This window comes from Perna viridis, chromosome 2, assembly GCF_037379345.1.
Source record: "Perna viridis isolate PV_CMFRI_1.1 ecotype Kerala chromosome 2, ASM3737934v1, whole genome shotgun sequence".
Classification (NCBI taxonomy): Eukaryota; Metazoa; Mollusca; class Bivalvia; order Mytilida; family Mytilidae; genus Perna; species Perna viridis.
Genome location: NC_142446.1, coordinates 55,586 through 79,837, shown reverse-complemented (window position 1 = coordinate 79,837; position 24,252 = coordinate 55,586). Strand labels below are relative to the sequence as shown.

Genomic DNA, 24,252 nt, shown 5'->3' with positions numbered 1-24,252 from the left:
CTCAAATTTGGTATCATTCAGTATATATTTCAATTTTCTACACAATAAAACCATGAAAAAAAACGAATTTCCACAAAAGGATTTTCAAAAAAAGTTTAAAATGTTAATCCTACTCTAAGAAAACTGGACTAGGTATCAAATGAAATTCTCATTCACAGCATATTGACACTGTAAACCTCATAGTTTAGGCATTCATAATTAAGATAATGATGTATCCAGTATATTAGGTCAATTCAGGCACTTTTGGGTTCACAATTATTTAAAAAATCATAAAAATTGGAATTTTTGAAATATCTGATTTTTTTTCTATATCACCCTTTATTGTCATTTTTTCTTAATACCCTAGTTCAAGCAAGCTTTTGTATGATACATTACATTTATATAGTATAAAAAAATAGCTCAACATGAACCAAAATGTTAATATTTAGCATATAAAAGATGTAAAAAAGACATGTTGGGAAGAAATGTTTTAATTATCCATGTATTTAATACATTTGCTTATTTCAGACACTTATTTCTCAGTTTCAAGATGACAGTAATGACCTTTTCATACAAAAGGGAATTTTTGGAATTTAGTATTTTCTTCTATTTCACCTGTAATGGGATTTTTTTTTTCAAACAATACTTCAAACAAGCTTTTGTATATTGAAATACATTTATATAGCATCTTAGCTTTCTGATGAGCCAAAAACTTATCTAAGGCCATGAAGACAAAAAAATGGTACCCCTATCCCGCTAAAATCTGTCCCAAGAAAGAAAATGATTGTTATAGCATACATAAACTGTACACAATGTCTTTCTGGCTTTTAATATGAAGATCTGTATGTATATATAAATTACAGTATGATTTTGGTATTGAACTGATGAAAAATGCCATAGACAATATTCCAGACCATCCTATCAGTGCCAGACTGAATGTTGCTTTAGGTGTTGGATACAGTTTAAAAGCATTAGAAATGAAATTACAGGCAGACAGACAGAAACTTAATAAACAAGCTCTTGATACTTTTGTAAGGTAAAGACACTTATTACAGTTATTTCCTCTTCTGGGTCAAATGACCACCCTCTATGTAGTACCAAAACACACTGAACCTAGGTCTATGCATCTGTATGTATGTAGATCAAAAGTAGTCAAAATAAAGTGCAGAAAGTGTACTTTAAAATCATAATTGTAATTTACTTCTCTGTTTAAATTTGTGAGTAACTTGCCTCCCTGCTGTTATGTTGCAGATTACCATAGATATAAAATTTGCATTTTTATTTTTATTTATTGAATTAAATTTTGTGAAAATTTCTATGATCATCATACCATTAACATTTATAATGATTTTTAAAACTCTTACATGTATTATTCAAGCTTTGCTATATAGTTTGCAACTTTAAGATGTCATTTGTCCTGGAAATTCACAATGAAACTTTGAAAATTACTTTTTTTTTAAACATGTAAAGTAATATAAACGTTAGAAGTGATTAGTGAAACCTAATAAAAATTGGAACTTTGTCAGTACCGATACTCCAATTTCTATATTTGTTTTTATACAACCCCCCAAAAAATTGTGATGGTATAATGGTTTCATGTTGTTGTTCTTGTCCATAGACTTTTCAATTCCAGAAAACAATTACTTAAGTGTAGTTGTATTAATCTTTATGAAATTGTACTGCTAGGTTCCATACTACAAAAGCAATAGCTGGGATTGATGTTGGGGGATGTAATTTTAAACTCTTTAGGAATAAGAGGTCAAGAAGGAGCTAGAAACAAATTGTCTGTGCAACTGCTCATGGAAACAAATATTTTTGATGCATTTTTCTAAGAGACTAAAAATAACAGGCACTTGCTATTTGGAACCCAACATCAGTGAGATGACCATACAATGCTTACCCATTTCTTGCCAGTATTTTTTATTTAGTGTATTTAAAAAAAATATCATAAGGGTCAACAATAATTCACAGCCATTATTGAATAATAATATTGATATTCGTTATGGAACTTGGGTTAGGGGTCTAATACTATGCCAACCAATAAGGGCAAGTACTTCTTGTTAGATAGGCATTATTTGTTATTGGGGGAGAGTGGGTTTATACTCAGTAGCACAAAGATATGCAGCACATCTTATTTAAGAGAGTGGGTTTATACCCAGTGAGCAGTAGGACACAGACAGGCATAGCTAAAAGATAGGCAACATGTCTTATTAGGGGAGAATGGGTTTATATTCAGTGAGGGCTAGCACACAGGTATCTTGTATTTGCTATTTTGCAATTTATATAAAGTATATAACAGTATTGGTGAAAGAAGTTGGTTTCGATAAGTGGAAAATTTGGCCTGAAAAACATAGTCTACATGAAGAAATATATGGTCATATATGCCTTCATACTTGGCTGAGATTGGGAAAATCTGTTAAAAGGCTGGAAAACACCAGTATTGTGCAGTTTTTGACTCTCTTAACATTGGCCACATGCGTGTTGACTCTCGGCTTCATATATTTTGTGTATAATTGTCAATTACAACTCGTGTAAAAATATCTTGAGTCAACAGATGTGTGGCCACTTCTGTTCCACACAAAAACCTTCATAAAAATTGCAGAAATGTTAAAAGTTCAAGGTTTTTGCAAAAGTTACATAAATGCATGTATACTGTTATTTCTGGAATAACGCCATAAATCTCATCAAAAACATCTTACCTTCAGTGTTTGTGACCATTTTATACTACTACTACTACCTAGAAATCAGCTTTAATCAAATTTCAAAAATGCCCAAATTATGAGGCCAAATGGGGTCCTTACCGAATTTTTCCCTTTTCTACCATTTAAATAATTGTTTAGTTCTGGAATAATTACAAGATTTGATGGTTTACAAACCAATTTTGTTTGCAAAGTCTGTAATTTCTGAAACTTCAAAGTTTGCTGTTGTAACCTCAAATGGCACAACTATTGAAAGTCAGATAGTTGAGGTAAGGATTAATATTGAAGTATTTAATTTTTAGGTTCACATTTTAAAAACCATATCTTAGGCCTTACAAAATCAATGACCTGGTTTTCAGGCTCTACCTCATTACCCATTGACATATCAATAAAACAGAAATGCATCTTACTCATCATATTTTTACCTAACCACATGAAGTAGGGGTATTGTTCACAGTACATTTTTATTTCTATTTTTTCATAGTAATTCGTCAAAGTGTGCATGTTGTCAAATTGGGGAGTGAAGGGCATCAATATAGTGAGAATGGTCACATTTTTTTTATTGTCCTTGAAAGATCCTGGAAAAACAGCTGAGAACAGCAATAACAAGTATACTCTTACATATCTTAACAACCACATGTTTTAATAACTAAATGACTATAATTCAATTATCCCATGTAGTGCATTCTGTGTAAAATTAGCCTGTTTATAAGACCACCTGTCTTATGAGACTTTGCCCTTTGAAGGTAACTTGACTGTGTTATCATGGTATGTTAGTCTCTGAAATAAACAGTGACATCCTATTATTATTGCATAGATTATTAAACTTCAGTCTCTGTCTTTGGAACATATTCTTATATAGACCTGTGAGCCTCCTTATTATCATTTTGCCATTTTGAAAGTTTTCCATACATATGAAAATCAGAATTCATATTTCTGCATTTATTGAATGAGATTTTGTGTTAATTTCAGAGCTCACACACAAGATCCCAATGATTACCTTGCCCTGTTTCATCTGTCATTACAGCTAGCTATACACAGACAGGTAACTCTCTCAAGCTTTCTACCATACTTCTATACTGTTTTATCCATAACTATGTCGTTGGGATTTTTTTGGACAGGTATTAAGTATCAGTCTAGCTAAAAATCATGTAAAATAAGAAACATGTCAAGTTGGTTTTTTTGGTGGTTTTCTAACAACATATAAGGTTTAGTTTTGATGTGTTGAACTTTGGTGCATTTGGAGTAGTAAATGTTTCATTTGAGCATTTTGTTGCTGCAATTTATCTGGAAGAAATGAAGTATCACTCATTAAGATAATAATCAAATAACTAGAAAAAGCATAAGAAACAGTAACATGTTCACAATTGCCAATACACTGATACAATTTCCATATATATTATATTTTTGTGGGTTCAATTTTTGCTTTTTCAAGAGAGGTGCCAAATAAACCAAAGTGTAACTGCATGACCAAAATTTTGCTATTTATGGTACTGTGAAAGTACTATTGTTTGTGGGGTACCAATTTACACTGTTCTAGGTGGGCCAAAATTGGTATCCAGGAAAAAGTACTTTCACAGTATCTAAGGGAAATCAAGGGATGATAGTCAAAAGGATATAATCTAACAATAATGACTAGACACACACAATAAAGAACCAAATGACACAAAGAAACAAAAGTAAAAAAGCAACTCCACGGACCAGGTGCATGGGTAGTGTAAGCTTCCCCCCTTTTTTAGAAACACTTGCCAAGTTGCTCATAAAATGCCATGTCAAAGTAGACTACTTAGTGTACAATTGGATTCTCACTGTGCAGATGGATACACTATAACAATCGATGAGTTCATGACTACGACCATTAAACTTTTGTAACGATGACTTTCATCTTTTAACAAAATAACTATGCTCCCTTTGGTACCCTAAGGTAAAACACTTTTTGGTCTATGTATCTGCCATTATGTGGCTCAGGTGGTTTAGTGGGTGGTAGAAAGGACTTCAGTACCACAGTGATCACTTTTAATGTTTTTCTGTAGATTACAGAAGCTATGAAGTATGTACGGTTAGCCTTGAGATACCACAGTGATCACATTCATTCTCTACATTTGATGGTTTTGTTACTCAGTGCACAGAAGAAGTATGAGGAAGCAATGACTTTGATAAAAGCGGGACTTGAGGAATACCCAGATAATCTTAGGTATGTTAAACTGACCTTAGGTTTCTTGACACAAAAGAGCTGTTGGGATAGATATTTGAGATTATGCCCTAATAGTAAATAAGGCAAAAGTTTACCATTTTAATGAAACTTCATATTAATTGAATATTTCTTTGCTGAATTTGAGGTTTCTTTTGGTTATAGACTTTACATATATGTAAATGGATGTTTTGTGAAAATAATCTGAATTTTAAAATAGAATACTTCTAAAAGCATGTATTTTTGTTGTTGTTATTCTTCATGCTAACAATGCTTTTTAAGGGTATATAGGAGTCACCTTGTTTGTCTGTCTGTCGAAATTTATTGTTAGTTAACTTCTCTTACACTTATCAAGGGATTTTGATGAAATTTCATAGGAAAGCTGTGTAGATGTGAGGAATATAGTTATTGTTGGAAGACTCCAGTGGGAGATAATCCATCTGAAAGGTGCAACAAAACATGTTTTTTTCATTCCCTATTGTCTATTATCCATTTTTAGATGGTGACGTTCCCTTGTCACCATCATATGGTGATTACGTATCACAATTGGTTTGATTTGCTTGTATTTGTAACAGTGTTTCAGATTTTAACAAAAGGAATCTTTATATAATCGAGAAATAATTACATCGAGGTTTTCAATATCAAAAGTTCATAAAAACATTCACAAAACTTTTCAACTGATATGAGAAGCAGTATGATAAAGGCAGTTTTTGTGTCCTTATTGTACGACTTATGATGTACTGTGATTTTCAACCTGGCTTGAGAAGAATTGGAATTTATTTTACATAAGTTGGGAACATAACATTTTGTAGGTTTAAACTGATAGTCGTAAATTTGTACATTGTAAATTTATATTCAGTTTCTTTATTTCCATTGTAACAAGGAACTTTTTGAACTGATTTTAAGTTGTGTTTAATTGTGTAATATTTTTCCACAGTAGCTAGATTTTAAAGGGGGAGGGTTGTGATCACGACAAAGTACTATAACCCTGCCACATTTTTGCACCTGTCCCAAGCCAGGAATTTCAGGCCTCTGTATGTCTTGTTTTGTTTTCACCTTAAATTTATCTTTATGTTATTTGAATATATAGGGGCTGCTTTTTCGCAGTACTTGTGTATAATTATGTTCTCTGGCCAGCTACAGCCTGCCCTGTGGTATGAGAGTTTTCTTGTTCTTCATTGAAGACAAGTGGATGGCCTTAGGCTGACATTTTCATCCTGGTGGGGTTGTCTCTTTGCCATCACTTGGCGTCTGTCCTTGTCATTGTTAACAATTTTTCAAAACTCTTCTCCTCTGACACCACTTGACCCATTGGAACCAAACTCAGTGTGAATGTTCCTTGGGGTATCCTGCATAGAACAGATGTGGTTATTTTTGATCCATTGAAAAACATGGCCGCCATTACTAAAAATAGAACATAGGGGTCTGACAGTAGTTTTTCGTATATATCTCCAAAAGCATTAGGTTTAGCCAAATTCTGATGAGGTTAAAGTGTTTATCATGATGAGATCTATCTGCGGTCAAATTTTCATTTTAATCTGTTAAGCCATGTTGGAGTTATTGCCCTTTTTTGACGTTTTTTGCTATTTTGAATGTTCTTTCTGTCAAAAATCTACTCCTCTGATGCCACTTGACCAATTGGAACCAAACTTGGTATAAATGTTCCTTGGGGTATCCTGCATAGAACTGATATGGTGATTTTTGATCTGTTGAAAAACATGGCCGCTGTTACTAAAGATAGGATATAGGAGTCAGACAGTAATTTTTCGCATATATCTCCAAAACTGTTAGGTTTAGCATAATTATTTCAATTGCTGAAATGACCCTTATTATAAGGCCTTCAAAAGTCTTCAAGAATCAAAGTTGTCAGGCGACTTGTTGTAAGAGTTATTGATCTTGAAATATGAAAAAGCCTTTTTTATTGCAGTTTTCAGCCAATATCTTGAAAACTGTAATAAATAGAAAAAAATTTTCAATTGCTGAAATGATCATTAAGATAGTCCTACTAAAGTCTTGTTGAGTCAAAATTGTAGGACAACTCCTTGTTAAATTTATTTTAAAGCTTGAAAGACAAACTTTAACCAGGTGAGCGATTCAGGGTCCTGGGAGCCTCTAGTTAGTAACTCTATATGCAGTGGTGGGTATTTTCTTTGTGAGTTTGTTTGCAGTACTAATAGTTTTTTTTTTTTTGTAATGTACTAATTTTAGAATAGTGAGAGGTTTCTTTGGGCCCTATAGTTAACCAGCTGCATAAACTCATGTTTAAAAACTTTCTTTTTTTGAAATAAATGAAACATAGTGTAAATGTGTGGATCTTTATGAAATTGCACAATAAAGTGCTACATGACAGAAGGTAGGCTGGATTGATTTTGGTGGTTATGAGTTGAACTATTTAGGAACTTGGGGCCAGAATCAAACATTTTCATGATGTCTGGACAATAACTTGACTATATTTGAATTGATCTCTATGAAGTGTACCACAAAGTGCCTTTGCCTTGCTTATTACCTCCTGGTTACTTTTTCATTGGTCTTGCTTATTACCTCATGGTTACTTGTTTCTTGGCCTTGCTAAATACCTCCAGGTTAATTGTTTCTTGACATTGCTTATTACCTCCTGGTTACTTGTTCCTTGGCTTTGGTTATTACCTCCTGGTTACTTATTGCTTGGTCTCGTTTATTACCTCCTGATTGCTTGTTTCTTGGTCTTGCTAAATTCTTCCTGGTTACTTGTTCCTTGGCCTTGCTTATTATTTCCCGGTTACATGATCCTTGGTCTTGTTCATTATCTCCCGGTTATATATTTCTTAGTCTTGCTCATTACCTCCTGGTTACTTGTTTATTGGCCTTGTAATTACTTCCTGGTTACTTGTTCCTTGGCCTTGTGTATTATTTCCCGGTTACATGTTCCTTAGTCTTGCTCATTACCTCACGGTTATATATTTTTGAGTCTTGCTCATTACCTCTTGGTTACTTGTTTCTTGGTCTAGCTTATTACTTCCTGGTTCCTAGTTGTGCTTATTACCTTCTGGTTACTTGTTCCCTGGCTTTGCTTATTGCTGCCTGGTAACTCGTTCCTTGGCCTTGCTTATTACCTTCTGGTTCGTTGGTCTTGCTTATTACCTCCTGGTTACTTGTTCCTTGGTCTTGCGTATTACCTCCTGTTTACTTGTTCCTTGGCCTTGCTTATTGCTGCCTGGTTACTTGTTCCCTTGCCTTGCTTATTACCTCCTGGTTACTTGTTCCTTGGCTTTGCTTATTGCTGCCTGGTTACTCGTTCCTTGGCCTTGCTTATTACCTCCTGGTTCGTTGGTCTTGCTTATTACCTCCTGGTTACTTGTTCCTTGGTCTTGCGTATTACCTCCTGTTTACTTGTTCCTTGGCCTTGCTTATTGCTGCCTGGTTACTTGTTCCCTTGCCTTGCTTATTACCTTTTGGTTACTTGTTCCTTGGCCTTGTTTATTACCTCCTGGTTCCTTGGTCTAGCTTATTGCCTCCTGGTTACTTGTTCCTTGGCCTTGCATATTACCTCCTGCTTACTTGTTCCTTGGCTTTGCTTATTTCCTCCTGGTTCCTTGGCTTTGCTAAATACTTCCTGGTTCCTTGTTCTTGTTGAGTACATCTTGGTTACTAGTCTCTTGGTCTTGTTTTTTATTTCCTGATCTAATTATTTTGAGGCATGTTACTTCTCATTTCAGCTTATTGTTAACCAAATCCAAATTAGAAGAAATAGTTTGTGGTCCTGAAATTGCCTTAACAACATGCAAACAAATGTTAAAGCTGTGGAAAGATTTATATCAAACAGATTCTAGTGAGTGAGTAACCCTTTTCATTTATTTGCTTGGCCATAACTAGACATAATCTTGAAGTACTGTTTTCTTACACCTTTTCTTGATTTAGATATTACATACTAATTTTGTTACAAAAGAGATAATCTTGATTCTCTTGTTGTTAATTTTTCATTCCTAGATGGTGATACATGTATTACTGAAGCATTCTCCTACAGTATTTACATTTCACAACTGGTCTGTTTTGCTCATATTTGTAATTAAATTTCAGATGTAAGGACCTTTTAGTAGCATGAACAATGTAATCTGATCCTCCATCAGCTGATATTTAAGTCTGTCTTTTCTTTGTGTCAACAGTTCTGGTTCAGAAACTCCCAGTAGAATTATGACTGCTACAGACCGTTCAGTTTTTGACAAGAGAAACTTTGCCCAATTGCAGCTGTCAGAACTAAATGAAAGAGACTCAGGTACAATTTTCTTCCTTAATGTTATCTGTTATTTCATTGTTTTTGTCTTGACACAATTTTCAGTAGCAGTGACATTGTTGTGGGATAATGCAAAATAATACATCAAGAAGCAGCCTTCAATTAACAAAATGGCTTTCATAACTTTTACTTAAAACGTAAATAAAATTTTAAAGAATCCTCTTTCCACATTAAATATATTCTACTTCTTATATATATTGCTTTCTACTTTTCAACGCATATTTTTTTTTACGATTGCAAACAAAAATAAGTGATTGAAAGGGCCCAAATAAGTGTTATCATTAGAATTAAAAGGAAAAGTTAATTGTTGATCTGATTTTTATGACTTTTCTTTTTTTCTTTTTGAAATTTTGTTGTAAAAGTTTCTTACATGGTAGACTTACCTTTAATCATTTTGGAGTTAAAAGGGTACAAATTTGGGCATACCAAGTTTGATTTTTTTTATTGGATTCCTTAGGAAAATTATTGATTGCATTATTCTATCATATTTCAGATATCTCTGATGGTTTTTAAGTAATAAGGGGTCAATAGAGCCATACTGGGTCACAAATGTTAACACTACTAGACAAAATAATGACTGAAATGACCATCCATAGTCGTTTTGAGCTTACCTTGCCAAAGGCCATATAAGCTTGTGCCATCACTTGGTGTCCATTAACAACTTAAGCTCACCTGGCAGAAGGCCATATGCATGTGAACTATTGCCATCACTTGACATCCGTTGTTGTAGTTGTTGTTGTCTGTCACTTGACATTTGTTGTTGTAGTTGTCGTTGTCTGTCACTTGACATCCATTGTTGTATTTATTGTTGTCTGTCACTTGACATCCGTTTTTGTAGTTGTCGTTGTCTGTCACTTGACATCTGTTTTTATAGTTGTTGTTGTCTGTCATTTGACATCTGTTGTTGTAGTTGTTGTCTGTCACTTGACATCCTTTGTTGTAGTTGTTGTCTGTCACTTGACATCCATTGTTGTATTTGTCGTTGTCTGTCACTTGACATCTGTTTTTGTAGTTGTTGTTGTCTGTCATTTGACATCGTTGTTGTATTTGTCGTTGTCTGTCACTTGACATCTGTTTTTGTAGTTGTTGTTGTCTGTCATTTGACATCTGTTGTTGTAGTTGTTGTCTGTCACTTGACATTTGTTGTTGTAGTTGTCGTTGTCTGTCACTTGACATCCATTGTTGTATTTATTGTTGTCTGTCACTTGACATCCGTTTTTGTAGTTGTCGTTGTCTGTCACTTGACATCTGTTTTTATAGTTGTTGTTGTCTGTCATTTGACATCTGTTGTTGTAGTTGTTGTCTGTCACTTGACATCCTTTGTTGTAGTTGTTGTCTGTCACTTGACATCCATTGTTGTATTTGTCGTTGTCTGTCACTTGACATCTGTTTTTGTAGTTGTTGTTGTCTGTCATTTGACATCGTTGTTGTATTTGTCGTTGTCTGTCACTTGACATCTGTTTTTGTAGTTGTTGTTGTCTGTCATTTGACATCTGTTGTTGTAGTTGTTGTCTGTCACTTGACATCCATTGTTGCAGTTGTTGTTGTCTGTCACTTGACATCCTTTGTTGTAGTTGTTGTCTGTCACTTGGCATCCATTGTTGTATTTGTCGTTGTTTGTCACTTGACATCCGTTTTTGTAGTTGTTGTTGTCTGTCATTTGACATCCGTTGATGTAGTTGTCGTTGTCTGTCACTTGACATCTGTTGTGAACAATTAACAATTAACAATGAACAATTTTTCAAACTCTTCTTTTCTGACACAACTTGACCAATTAGAACCAAACTTGGTATGAATGTTCCTTGGGGTAACCTGCATAGAACTGATGTGGGGATTTTTTATCTGTCAAAAAACATGGCAGCTGTTACTAAAAATAGAACATAGGAGTTAGTACAGCGGTGTCGGGACCTTCATTCAGCATCAATACCTTGGTGCAACATCTGATGAAGTACTTTAATGTCAGTACAGTGGTGTCAGTAACTTTGTGCAACAGCTGATTAAGTACTTTAATGTCAGGATGGTGGTAGAGGGGACATGGAAATGCTGGGCATCTTTCTGTCAGTCCGTCCGTGTTTTCTGTACTTTTTTGTAATGCATTTACCAAATAAGTTTGTTTTTGGTATGTGGCCTTATTATGAAGAGTTACAGATTAAGGTAGAGTTTGGTTATGGTAGAATGATTTTACGGAAGTTATGGCCCTTGGACTTACACAATTTCAGTGAATTTACAGTTTTCCACACTTTTTTTTAAAATGTTTTTCCCAATTGATTTTATTTTTTGTATGTAGTCTTACTATGAGAAGTTACAGGTTATTGCATTAAGAATTGTATGGTGTAATTACAAACATTAATTGTATAAAGCCTCTTTTATAGAAATGTAAAGGGAATTATAGTTTTTTTAATATTACAAGAAAAACAGATTGTTGATCCCCTATTTTCTATTTGAGATATGAAAGAATGTCAGTTAAATGTTCTAAATATAAATTTAGAAGAAAATCTATCTACCAGTTCTTTTTTTTTTTTTTTTTATAGTTTGCGAAATAGTGAAATTCTCCACAGAATACTTATTTCAAATCGTCTCTATTATCTCAAAATCAAGTTCAGTGGTATATGTTTTTATACAACTGCAAATAATTTTGTGTTGTCGTCTTTGTCGTCATCGTCCTGAGACACTTAGTTAACTGTGCTAACTTGAGTAGTAGATGGCTGATCTTTATAAAATTTTATAGCAAGATTTTAAATGGAAAAAGGGAGATTGGTATCAATTTAGAGGGTTATAGCCCAACTGTTTTAGAATTAGGGGCCAAAAATGGGCCTAAAACAAGCATTTCATAGAATTTAAGTATATAACTCCAATTAAAGGAATGTCTATGATTTTGTTCCACAATATTACAATGGTCATATTTGGATTGACTTTGGGAGTAAAGAGTGATCATTTCAGAAATTAGGGACCTAAAAAATGGGGGTGCAGAAAAATGCATTTTCCTGATGTCCAATATTACTTGACTTATTAGTAAAGAAATCTCTTTGAAATTTATACTACAAGGTGCCACACCACAAAAGGAAGACTGGGTGATTTTTGGGGTTAGGACTTGAGCCTCTGCAGTAGTATTAAGCTGCGCCCTGCAGAGCATTTTATTTACATTAGAATTCTTAGGTATGTTCATTCTATGTAATCTTCCAGAAAGTTAATTTATCTAATAGAAATATTAGGTATGATCTACCTTAAATGTAATGGTATTGTTTACTCATTAGCTAGTGTAATTATCAGTAAAATAGTGTCAACAATTGCGTGTTTTTGATGTGTACTTTGTATTTAATTCCAGGGTCAATGAAAGCGGAATCAGTAGCAGCTTCACGTGTGGAAAGAACTTTGTCTGAAGTGGCATCTTCATATAACAGTAACTTCCAATCTCGACCAGGGTCTCAGCAAACTTGGCTTTTACAAGCACAGATTTGGTTACATTTAGGTTAGTTGTAATCAATCTTAAGTCATAAACTTTATTTTTGGTTTTCACTAAACTACTCAATGAATTTTGAGATTGAAGAAACCTTGTTAGGAATTTTCTTGTAAGCTGCTCTGTTAATTTTTATAAAAAGGATATATTTTTTTATATCAGTTTCTTGCCTTGTTATTAAGTGAAAATTTTGGTTTATCCACTGAAAAGATGTACTGCCAGATTTTTGGGTTAAAAAGGTGACAAAACCTGGATCAGAAGATTTATGATCTGTTACAACACTTATATGTCAAAATGAAGTCACATTTCGAGTCTTTTTATGCAATTTTCCATTAAGTCTTGCATGTTAAAAGGTATGCACAAATCCTCCTGAACTATACAGTGAATTTTGATGAAACTTTAACGGAACATGATATTCATAAAACGAAAAAAATATTTGTATAATGTGTGCAGTGGATTTGTCCAAATCAAGGAGAAATTCAAAAGGGAGGTTAAGCATCAAATGCGAATGAAGAAAGGTAGTTATTGATTAATGCTTGCAAAGGGAGATGATACAGCTAAAGGGTTTTTACACATGTAACTTTAAGGGCACTCTTCATTAAGGTAGCACTCATTCTACAGTATTGTTTAGTTTCACACTTATAGATAGGAGTGAAAAATGATATTTATAGAAACTGATGGTTACTTAAATGATTAAAAAATGGAGATTTTTCTGAAAGATTTTAAACTAAATTGAATACGTCTAAACCATCCATTCTCCTAAAATTAGGCTGGAAACCTATAAATGACTTCTAGATAGACAACGTGCATTGTACTGTCAGTATTTACTCAATGCTCTGGAGGGGAGACTCTGTAAAGTAGTGTTTAATGAGCTGTGTCATATTTCTTGAGTCAAGTGGCTTTACTTTCCCTACATCAAATCTGTTTTTGAGAACGTTAGACTTGACTTATGTTTTTGGTGCAGATAACTTTAACATATGTAACTTCAATGTCTTTTATGGGCTAGTATTGGAATTCTGAGCTGCTGCAAGATGTATCGACAGTCTTGCCTTGTCTGAAAACATGTATTTTTACAGACATAGGGGACAACAGCGATACCAGTGTTCTAGGATTCCTATTTCCCGTTACCCATGGCAAGTGAAATTTGGGTCAGGGAAAGTTAGGTACTTAGTTACACTTTCCCATGGCAAGTTGAAAACTTCATATGCTGTAAGGATTTGTTTAGTTAGGAAAGCAGTCATTGACTGTGGGAAAGTTGATTTTATATGGATTTTTCCCAAGGACATGTCAATTTCTGAAAAATCCTAGAACACTGGATACCTCGCAAGTTCGGATTTCAAAGGTTCAAGATTGAAGTTTTTGTACTGCAATAATGCATTATGTTTAAATAGCAACTTAAATCGGTTTCGTCTAAAGGATTCTGATGATTGTGAACTCTATTTTGGCCATCAAATGGAAGATTTGCGACACTTCCTTTTAGAATGTCCAGCTGTTTGCAGATGTAAGAAATAGTATTTTACCATGTGTTGATAATGAACATTTGAATGTGAATTTTACTGATTAACCTCATGCAGTTCAACTTAGTTTTCTTATTGGTCACCTTGGCTACTTTATTAGAGAGGCTACTGGGTCTTATTTTGATATGTTGTGGACTGCCTAATTGAAAAGTCTTTTTAACAATTGTTGCTTTTATCAGTCACCAATGGGTATTGAACTTTTTCTTTTTTTTATTGAATCTCAAGTTATTTGTGTAGCGTATTTAGGCAGAAGAATTTTAATGAACACTCTTATTATAGTGGCAATTATCACTCATTTTACCATTCAGTTGCTTAATACAAGTACATATAGTCATTTTGAATTATTTTAACATTATTTTGATTTTAAATGTACTTTGTACTTTATGGACACAATCATCTTTACCTCAATGACGATTACCCTAATTGTAAAGTGGAACTTTCTAAATAAAAAGATATATATAAATTTTCTGAAAAAGGGACTTTCAGAGTATACTGAAATAGTTTAAATTATTTAATATATTTTCAATGTTGAAGGGGCTTTTTTTTTTCAGTGAAAATTTGATTTCTATGGGAAGTAAAAACAAGTCCATTTTTAACCATGCTAAATCTGATAAGCGGATTACAAAGTAAAATAGCTAAAAATCTAACTATGTAGTAGGGGTTTTCCAATGAGCAAAATTGGTAGTTTCAGGGCATAAAACAAAAATTTTAAATATTTTGCAGGAAAATTGATATTTTTAATCCTGCTGTACTAACCAACTTTTTGCATTTATGGACATATTTTTGCAAATGTTACCATATGCCTCAGCAAATTATGGAAATGTAAATTTATGATTGTTTGACAATTTTTTCCAGTTATAAATGTTGAGAGGCAATTGCAGCTGACCTGTACTTATCTGTTCACAATCATTGTTTATTACAGCAAAATTGTACCTATCTGTTCACACATTGTTAATACAGCTGAACTGTACCTATCTGTTCACGTATCATAGTTAATTACAGCTGAACTGTACCTATCTAATTGGTTTTTACAACTTAACTTTACCTATCTGTTACACTTCTTGAAATGTTCACGTTTTTCCATTTTCGTGTTTGTGCATCGTTTATTGTTGGTTTACACATTGTTTTGCATTCATTTAAATGCATGATAGAAGTGTTCTTCTAAATACACGATAGGAGCTTTCTTTTAAAGGCACGATATGAGCGTTTGTTTAAACACACTCTCAGAGCATTTATTTAAATGCATGCTTGGAGCATTCGAATAAATGCACAATAGAAGCAATCTTTTAAATGCGGGATAGGAGCATTTGTTTAAAGGCACAATATGAGGGTTTGTTTAAATACACTCTCAGAGTGTTCATTTTTTGTACATACACTATTTCCTTTATTTAACTGTTGTTTTATATTTTTTGCTATTTTTTTGTATTTTCATTAACTCTATTTTCTACTTTTACTTTCTTTTATTAATATTTGTTAATATTATTTTTTATCGTTTATCTATCGTGCCTTTAAACACATGCTATGAGTGTAGTGTACCATGCCTTTGAACACACACTAAGAGTGTTTGTTTATCAATGCACTAGGGGAGCATTTGTTTAACGCACGATAGAAGCGTTCATTTACCGTGCATTTAATGAGCATTTAGAATGTGTTTATGTATTATGTGTGCGGGAGACCTAAATGTCTCAAGGAGTGTAACAGGTAATTGTTCATTACAGCTGAACTGTACCTATCTGTTCACAAATCATTGCTTTACAACAGAATTGTACCTATCTGTTCACAAATAATGTTTTATTACAGCTGAATTGTACCTTTTTGTTCACAAATAATTGTTGATTACAGCTTAAATGTACCTAACTGTTCACACATCATTGTTTATTACAGCTGAACTGTACCTATCTGATCACAGCTATGGTTTATTACAGCTGAACTGTACCTATATGTTCATACATCTTTGTTTATGACAGCTGAACTGTACCTATCTGTTCATAAATAATTGTTTATTACAGCTAAACTGTACATATCTGATCACAGCCATTGTTTTTTACAGTTGAACTGTACCTATCTGATCACAGCCATTGTTTATTACAGCTGAACTGTACCTATCAGTAAATAAGTTATCAGAAGCAGAAGCCTGCATATCAGAAACATCTGTCATATTTCCACTGTCTTACCATGTTGCATTTATTGTAAGTATTATTAAATTAGACCCCTGCTTGTAAGACCAGGAGTATATTGCATTCACTCAAATCTATTTTTATTATGAGTATTATTAGACCCTTTTTGATGAAGCCTGGGAGTTAAAAATACCTGTTTAATATTGTGAATTTAGTTGGATTTTTCTTCTGTTTATTGTTATTCGCTATTTTACACGGGATTAGAAGAATCTGCAAAACTGCTAGAAAGGGTAATCAAGGGAACCAGGATTCTAGCGGAAATCAAAAGATCTAGGGACAAAGACTAGACATGGAAGAGTAATCAAGGGAACCAGGATTCTGGCGAAAATCAAAAGAATGTGAAACATAAAAAACATAAAATAACCAAAATAATACGTACAAAATGATAAAAATACAATAAAAAACATATTGCTTTCTGTTAGTCTGTTACGAGTTATTGCCTCTTTTCTTACTTTATTTATTATTCAGTTTTTAGTTATCTTCCATATATTTGTTGATTCAGAAATAAAGATTTTGATATTCTTTAAGCTGTGGTCTTTTATAGTTCTATCAAAATTTGTTTTAGAAAGGAAGATTAAATGAGCACAAACAGAAATATGAGACTGCAAGAGTATGTTATGAAAATGCCTTGTCCATTAATCCTGGTCATAAAAAGAGCATGCAACATTTAGTAAGTAGTTTTGGTAAATATTAGAATATCTAATATAGAAAACTTATGGTTTTATTTAATCTCACCTCACTTGTATGTGCAAGTACATGTTTGGTCATCACTGGGTTACCTATATGCATTGGTTCATGTAATGGTATTGCAAGGTCACCCGGAAGGTTAGTGAACCTTCAGACTAATGGACCTTTGGAGTAGTGAACTTTCAGCCTTATGGACCTATGGACTATTGAACTTTTAGACCTTTGGACTAGTTTACCTTTAGACTAATAGACCTTTGCACTAGTGAACCTTCAAACTAATGACTCTTTGGACCAGTCATCCTTCAGACTAATGGACCTATGGACTAGTGAACCTTCAGACTAATGGACTTATTGACTAATGAATATTTAGACTAATGGACCTATATACTAGTGAACCTTCAGACTAATGAATATTTGGACTAGTTAAATTTCAGACAAATGGACCTATGGCTTACTGAACCTTCAGACTAATGGACTAATGGACCTATGGACTAGTGAACCTTCAGACTAATGACCCTTTTGGGCTAGTGAACCTTCAGACTAATGACCTTTAGCACTAGTTAACTTTCAGACTAATGGACCTATGGACTAGCAAAGCTTTAGACTAATGACCTTGTTGACTAGTGAACCTCATACTAATGGACTTATATACTAGTGAACCTTCAGCCTAATGGACCTATAGATTAGTGAACCTTCAGACTACAGACCCATTGGACTAGTTAACTTTAAGCCTAATGGACCTATGGATTAGTGAACCTTCAGAATAATGGACCTTTATACTAGTGAACCTTCAGACTAATGGACCTAAAGATTAGTGAACCTTCAGACAAATGACCCATTGGACTAGTTAACTTTAAGCCTAATGGACCTATGGATTAGTGAACCTTCAGACTAATAGACTTGTATACTAGTGAAACTTCACACTTGTGGATCTATAGACTAATGGACCTATATACTAGTGAACCTACAGACTAATGGACCTATAGATTAGTGAACCTTCAGACAAATGACCCATTGGACTAGTTAACTTTAAGCCTTATGGACCTATGGATTAGTGAACCTTCAGAAGAATAGACCTATATACTAGTGAACCTTCACACTAATGGACCTATAGATTAGTGAACCTTCAGACAAATAACCCATTGGACTAGTTAACTTTAAGCCTTATGGACCTATGGATTAGTGAGCATTCAGACTAATAGACTTGTATACTAGTGAACCTTTAGACTAATGGACCTATAGATTAGTGAACCTTCAGACAAATGACCCATTGGACTAGTTAACTTTAAGCCTAATGGACCTATTGATTAGTGAACCTTCAGACTAATAGACTTGTATACTAGTGAACCTTCAGACTTGTGGATCTATAGACAAGTGAACCTTCAGACTAATGGACCTATATACTGTGAACCTACAGACTAATGGACCTATAGATTAGTGAACCTTCAGACAAATGACCCATTGGACTAGTTAACTTTAAGCCTAATGGACCTATGGATTAGTGAACCTTTAAAATAATGGACCTATATACTAGTGAATCTTTAGACTAATGGACCTATAGATTAGTGAACCTTCAGACTACAGACCCATTGGACTAGTTAACTTTAAGACTAATGGACCTATTGATTAGTGAACCTTCAGAATAATGGACCTATATACTAGTGAACCTTTAGACTAATGGGCCTAAAGATTAGTGAACCTTCAGACAAATGACCCATTGGACTAGTTAACTTTAAGCCTAATGGACCTATTGATTAGTGAACCTTCAGACTAATGGACCTATAGATTAGTGAACCTTCAGACAAATGACCCATTGGACTAGTTAACTTTAAGACTAATGGACCTATTGATTAGTGAACCTTCAGAATAATGGACCTATATACTAGTGAACCTTTAGACTAATGGACCTATAGATTAGTGAACCTTCAGACAAATGACCCATTGGACTAGTTAACTTTAAGCCTAATGGACCTATGGATTAGTGAACCTTTAAAATAATAGACTTGTGTACTAGTGAATCTTCAGACTTGTGGATCTATAGACTATTGAACCTTCAGACTAATGACCCTTTGGACTAGTGAAACATCAGACTAATGATCATTTGGACTGGTAGACTTTCAGACTAATGGACTTTTGACAAATGGACCTTTTGATTTGATTTAACACTGTATTAACATTTGACGTTTAGACTAGTGATCCTTCGGACTATTGACCCTTTGGCCTAATGAACCTTCAGACAAATGCTTATTTGGAATAGTGAACATACAGACTAATGGATCCATGGACTAGTGAACCTTCAGACTATTGGACTTTTGAACTAGTGAACCTTCACTCTAATGACCCTTTGGACTAGTGAACCTTCTGACTAATGAACTTTTGACTAACAGATATTCAGACTAATGAACTTTTTGATTCGATTTCTGTATTTTCACTAAAATCATTTCACAGTTTATATTAGGCCAGCCATTACAGGACTGAATAAGCTGTAAAAGTTTGCACGAATTAGAAATTAGAGTTCATTATTATACATAGCTCCTACTCCACAAAATAAAGCACAAGTCATTTTCTCAGGGTTGCAAAATGCAATATTACTCCTGTTACATGAGTAGTAAGTTTACTATTTGATATATAAACTTTCGAGTTTCTGGTTCACTGGGCACTCATTGTCGTCCTTAAGAAATAATACTGATGAAAATTATGTAGAAACATTTGTATGATATTGTATATTATAATATTTTTAGGGAATAGTTTTACATAACCTAGGGAATGACAGAATGGCTGAGAAAATATTGAGAGAAGCAGTAAACACTGATCCATTTGCCCATTTGTCTTGGTGAGTTTTACCAATCTTTACTTTTATCAGTCATTAATTAGTTTTAACTGCTGAATATCAGGCATGATCGAATCCTTACTGCTGAGTATTAGTTATTTTCCAATCTGCTGAGTATCAGCCATTTGAAAGTGAGTATTAGTCATTTATCGGTCTTTATAGTGAATTCTAATCATTTTGCATCTTTGATAAAGATTATCAGTTACTTGCTTATCTTTGATATTGAGTATCAGTCATTGACCCATTTTTAGCTCACCTGGTCAAAGGCCAAAAGAGCTATTGCTGTCACTAAGCATCTGTCGTCGTTGACAATTTTTTTCAAAACTCTTCTTCTCTGACACTACTTGACAAATTAGAACCAAACATAGCATGAATGTTTCTTAGGGTATCCTACATAAACTTATGTGGGGATTTTTGAGCCTTGGAAAAACATTGCCGCCATTTCTAAAAATAGAACATAGGGGTCAGACATAAGTTCTTTTATATCTTCAAAACTGTTAGGTTTAGCCACATTCTGTCAGAAGTTAAAGTGTTCAGTATCATTAGATCTATCTATAGTCAAATTTTTCATTTTAATCTGTTATGCCATGTAGGAGTAATTGCCTTTTTGAACCTTTTTTTCCTCTTTTTAATGTTTTTTTCAAAAATCTTCTCCTCTGACATTACTTAACTTTGAACCAAACTTGGTATGAATAAAAATAGAACATAGGGGTCAGACATATGTTTTTGCTTATATCACCAAAACTGTAAGGTTTAGCCGAAGATTGATGGGGTAAAAGTGTTCAGCATGGCTAGATCTATCACTGGTCAAATTTTCATTTTAATCTGTTAAGCCATGTTGGAGTTATTGCCCTTTTTCAACGTTTCATCCCTGTTTTAAATGTTATTTCATTCAAAAGTCTTCTCTGAAACTACAAGAACAATTAGAACTTAAGTTAATATGAATGTTCCTTGGGGTATTCTGCATAGAGTTGTTGTGGGGATTTTTGATCCATCGAAAAACATGGCTGCTGTTACTAAAAGTAGAACGAAGGGGTGAGTCAGAAGGTTTTCTCATATATCTCCTAAACTGTTAGAGTTATTGCCCTTGAAAGACTAAACAGTTTTTGGTTAATACATGTATCTTGAAAACTATGATAGAAAGAAAGAACTTTCAATTAATGAAATGATCCTTTTGACAAGTCTTACCATAGTCTTTGTGAGTCAAAATTGTTGGATATCTTGTTGTTAAAGTTATTGACCTTGAAAGGCAAAAATTGAACCAGGTGAGCGTTTCAGGCTCCTGGGAGCCTCTTGTTTGATAGAGAGTATCAGTCATTTGCCAATCTTTCAAAGTGTATTATTCAATCCCATTTAGATACTGATGGGGCCACACCTAAAAAAACTCGGCTTATTTGTCTCCTACCAGCTTTAGCTGAAGGGGACTTTAGATTTGCACTCCGTCCTTCTGTCAGTCAGGAAAAAATATAAGTATTCTGCACTTTTTACTAAACGCTTGCAGATATTGAGCTGATTTTCGGTATCCGAGTTAACCTTGATGAGTTATAGATCAAATTAACATTTTGTTCTGCTTCGCTGATTTTTGTCCGAATTTTAAAGAAATTTGAGTCTATCCTGATGAGCTACAAATCAAATTTAGGTTTTGTTCCGCCTCCCTGATTTTTGTCCGAGTTATGCCCTTGAATTTACTGAAATTAAAGTTTTTCACACTTTTTTCCTAAGCACTTGTAGATATTGGTTACAATAGCGCAATTATGTCTCCTCAGTATTCAGCCAGATCTTTACCCCAACATGCAGCCCAGTGGAAAAAATAGAGATGTTCACGATTGGTGGATAATAAAGATATTTTCATGAAAAAATTGTACGAACAGTAAGGAACCAAAAGTATTGATTTTGAAAGCTAGCAGCCCATATATGTGTATTTTATGGAGCAATTAAGGCTTATGGTGGCTACTGAAAAATTGATGTTTGAAAAAGTATCCCCCTTTTTGAACCTTAATTTACAGACAGAAACGCCACATGACATGGTGGTTTTTATATCAAAATTTAAAAGCTATATGGATGTATTTTAGCAACATTGCGTTAGATTAGAGATATTTCACCTGGATATATTTTTAGATTTTAGTGGAAGTGAAGACACCCCCCCCCATTTGGAAATAGCATTGTGAATAATTGCGCTATCGTATTGAGCTCATATTTGGTATATGAGGCTACCTTGATGAGTTACAGATTAAGTTTACATTTTGTTCCACTTTGCTGGCTAGGATTTATTATAGGGCTTTCGATTTAATCCATATATTTATACCCCCACCCCCCCCACCAACTGTACAAGTGGGTGGTATACCACCTTGTCCCTACACACTATTATCTCCCAAGGTATGGATTGATTTTAGATTTGATATGTTGTTACATTGTGATTTTGGTAGCTGTTCCTGTTTTGTGGAACTTTGTGATATCTTACTAAATGGAATGATAAAGAAAATTGTCACAAAATTCTCGATTCCCAATGGATGGATCGATTTCAAATTTAGCATTTGGCTTTATATAGACAGGACATACTTTGTGATATCTTACTATATGGAATGATAAAGAAAATTGTCACAAAATTCTCGATTCCCAATGGATGGATCGATTTCAAATTTAGCTTGTGGCTTTATATAGACAGGACATAGGTATTAAGCGATTTTGAGTGTTGTCCGATATCGTCCTATAGGTTACAGACCACCAATTCAACCAATGAGCATTTGGAACGTACGCAAAAATAGTCCTACGCAGAAATTACCCCTGTTCCTCATAGTGCTGTGAAAAAAGTTCTCATCTTATTTAAAAAATTTAAACAGTTTCTGAAAGGAAAAACATTTCTGTACATTTTATAGGTGCATTTTGCTTCTTGTGATGTGAAGCCTAATCTCCATAATGATTTTTAAATGTACCCCTATCTTGTGAAAACACTGGGATTTCCCATGCTATTTATAGACCCTTCACTTCCGGTGACCAGTACTGCACTGCAAGTCTGCTAACCCCACATGCCATTCTGAGGATTGTGAGCTGACATATGTAGAATCATGCTGATATATAGTCATCTGCAGGTTAAAGTTAAGGTAAAGTCCAGAGAAGCCATTGAATATTGTGAAATTAGCATAGAAGCCTATGGGAAGTGGAATTAGTGGTTTTTAGCCTTAAGCTGAAGCCATGGCAAAATGAAAAGTTTCTTGAAATAGCTTTAAACTACTTGAAGATCTTGTTAACTTTGCCATGAGAGGAATACACTACAAAAATCCTTCAAAATATGCATTTTTTTAAGTTATAGGTCCAAATTATGGAAAATTGGTCTTTTTGGCTGATTTTTATGTCCTATCTTGTAAAAAGTGTAGAAAATTTAGTAAAAATATCAAATATTAAACTTTGAGGGCTATATTTACCTAAATATGGTAGTAATAAGCACTTGAAATCAAGTTTTGTGTAGATTTGAGCAAAAATTAGGTTAGAAATGAGGAAAAACTCACTTTCATTACTGCGGTTAAGGCCATATAAGCATTCCCCTATGGCAACATGGAAAATCCATTATTGAGCACTTTTTTTTGCTTTAGGTGCCCTTTACTGGTCATGTTTTAATGTGAAAACACTGTATTTACAAATTTAAAGCCAAATATATCACCTTTTGTGAAAATTTAAGGATTTAGGATTTTTGACATGTGATCAAGAAAAAGGGGGAGGCATGTCAGAAATAAATTTTTAAAAATAGACCAATTTCTCAGCAAATGATTACTTTTAAAACTATTTCTTCATTAATATTGTTAAAAAACAAGTTGTGATTGATATTTTTTATTTGAAAAGTCAGAAAAAGTTCTTTGCAAATATTTAATGCATTTCAGTATGGTAGAATATTTTCACTTTTTTGCTGGCACAACTTGGTTACCCTATATTTAAAAATCAAATATTTAAAAAAGTGCTTGTCACATTTCACTGAAACTTTGCAAATGCATTCAGTATGTGTGTAGGAAGATACCTGTATAGTTATTTATTTTTTCTAAGACAAAAAGTGACTCTTTAGGTTACAGACCACCAATTCAACCAATGAGCATTTGGAACGTACGCAAAAATAGTCCTACGCAGAAATTACCCCTGTTCCTCATAGTGCTGTGAAAAAAGTTCTCATCTTATTTAAAAAATTTAAACAGTTTCTGAAAGGAAAAACATTTCTGTACATTTTATAGGTGCATTTTGCTTCTTGTGATGTGAAGCCTAATCTCCATAATGATTTTTAAATGTACCCCTATCTTGTGAAAACACTGGGATTTCCCATGCTATTTATAGACCCTTCACTTCCGGTGACCAGTACTGCACTGCAAGTCTGCTAACCCCACATGCCATTCTGAGGATTGTGAGCTGACATATGTAGAATCATGCTGATATATAGTCATCTGCAGGTTAAAGTTAAGGTA

The 24,252-nt window shown here is 33.8% G+C and overlaps 1 protein-coding gene across 3 annotated transcripts in view; it reads left to right on the top strand.

The window, feature by feature from the left end:
• The window catches only part of LOC148623216 (tetratricopeptide repeat protein 7B-like), a 60,073-nt gene that overhangs the window by 33,306 nt on the left and 2,515 nt on the right, over positions 1-24,252 (top strand). For 2 of the 3 annotated variants that reach the window (XM_088564869.1, XM_088564868.1), the window contains exons 11-19: positions 843-1,015; positions 3,651-3,723; positions 4,712-4,872; positions 8,565-8,681; positions 9,012-9,121; positions 12,465-12,608; positions 16,205-16,302; positions 16,856-16,960; positions 19,719-19,810. In XM_088564869.1, the coding sequence (XP_088420995.1) occupies positions 843-1,015; positions 3,651-3,723; positions 4,712-4,872; positions 8,565-8,681; positions 9,012-9,121; positions 12,465-12,608; positions 16,205-16,302; positions 16,856-16,960; positions 19,719-19,810 (1,073 nt within the window). Of the gene's footprint in view, positions 1-842; positions 1,016-3,650; positions 3,724-4,711; positions 4,873-8,564; positions 8,682-9,011; positions 9,122-12,464; positions 12,609-15,073; positions 16,303-16,855; positions 16,961-19,718; positions 19,811-24,252 lie in introns of those variants that run through there. The other variant, XM_088564870.1, reaches the window with a different exon arrangement.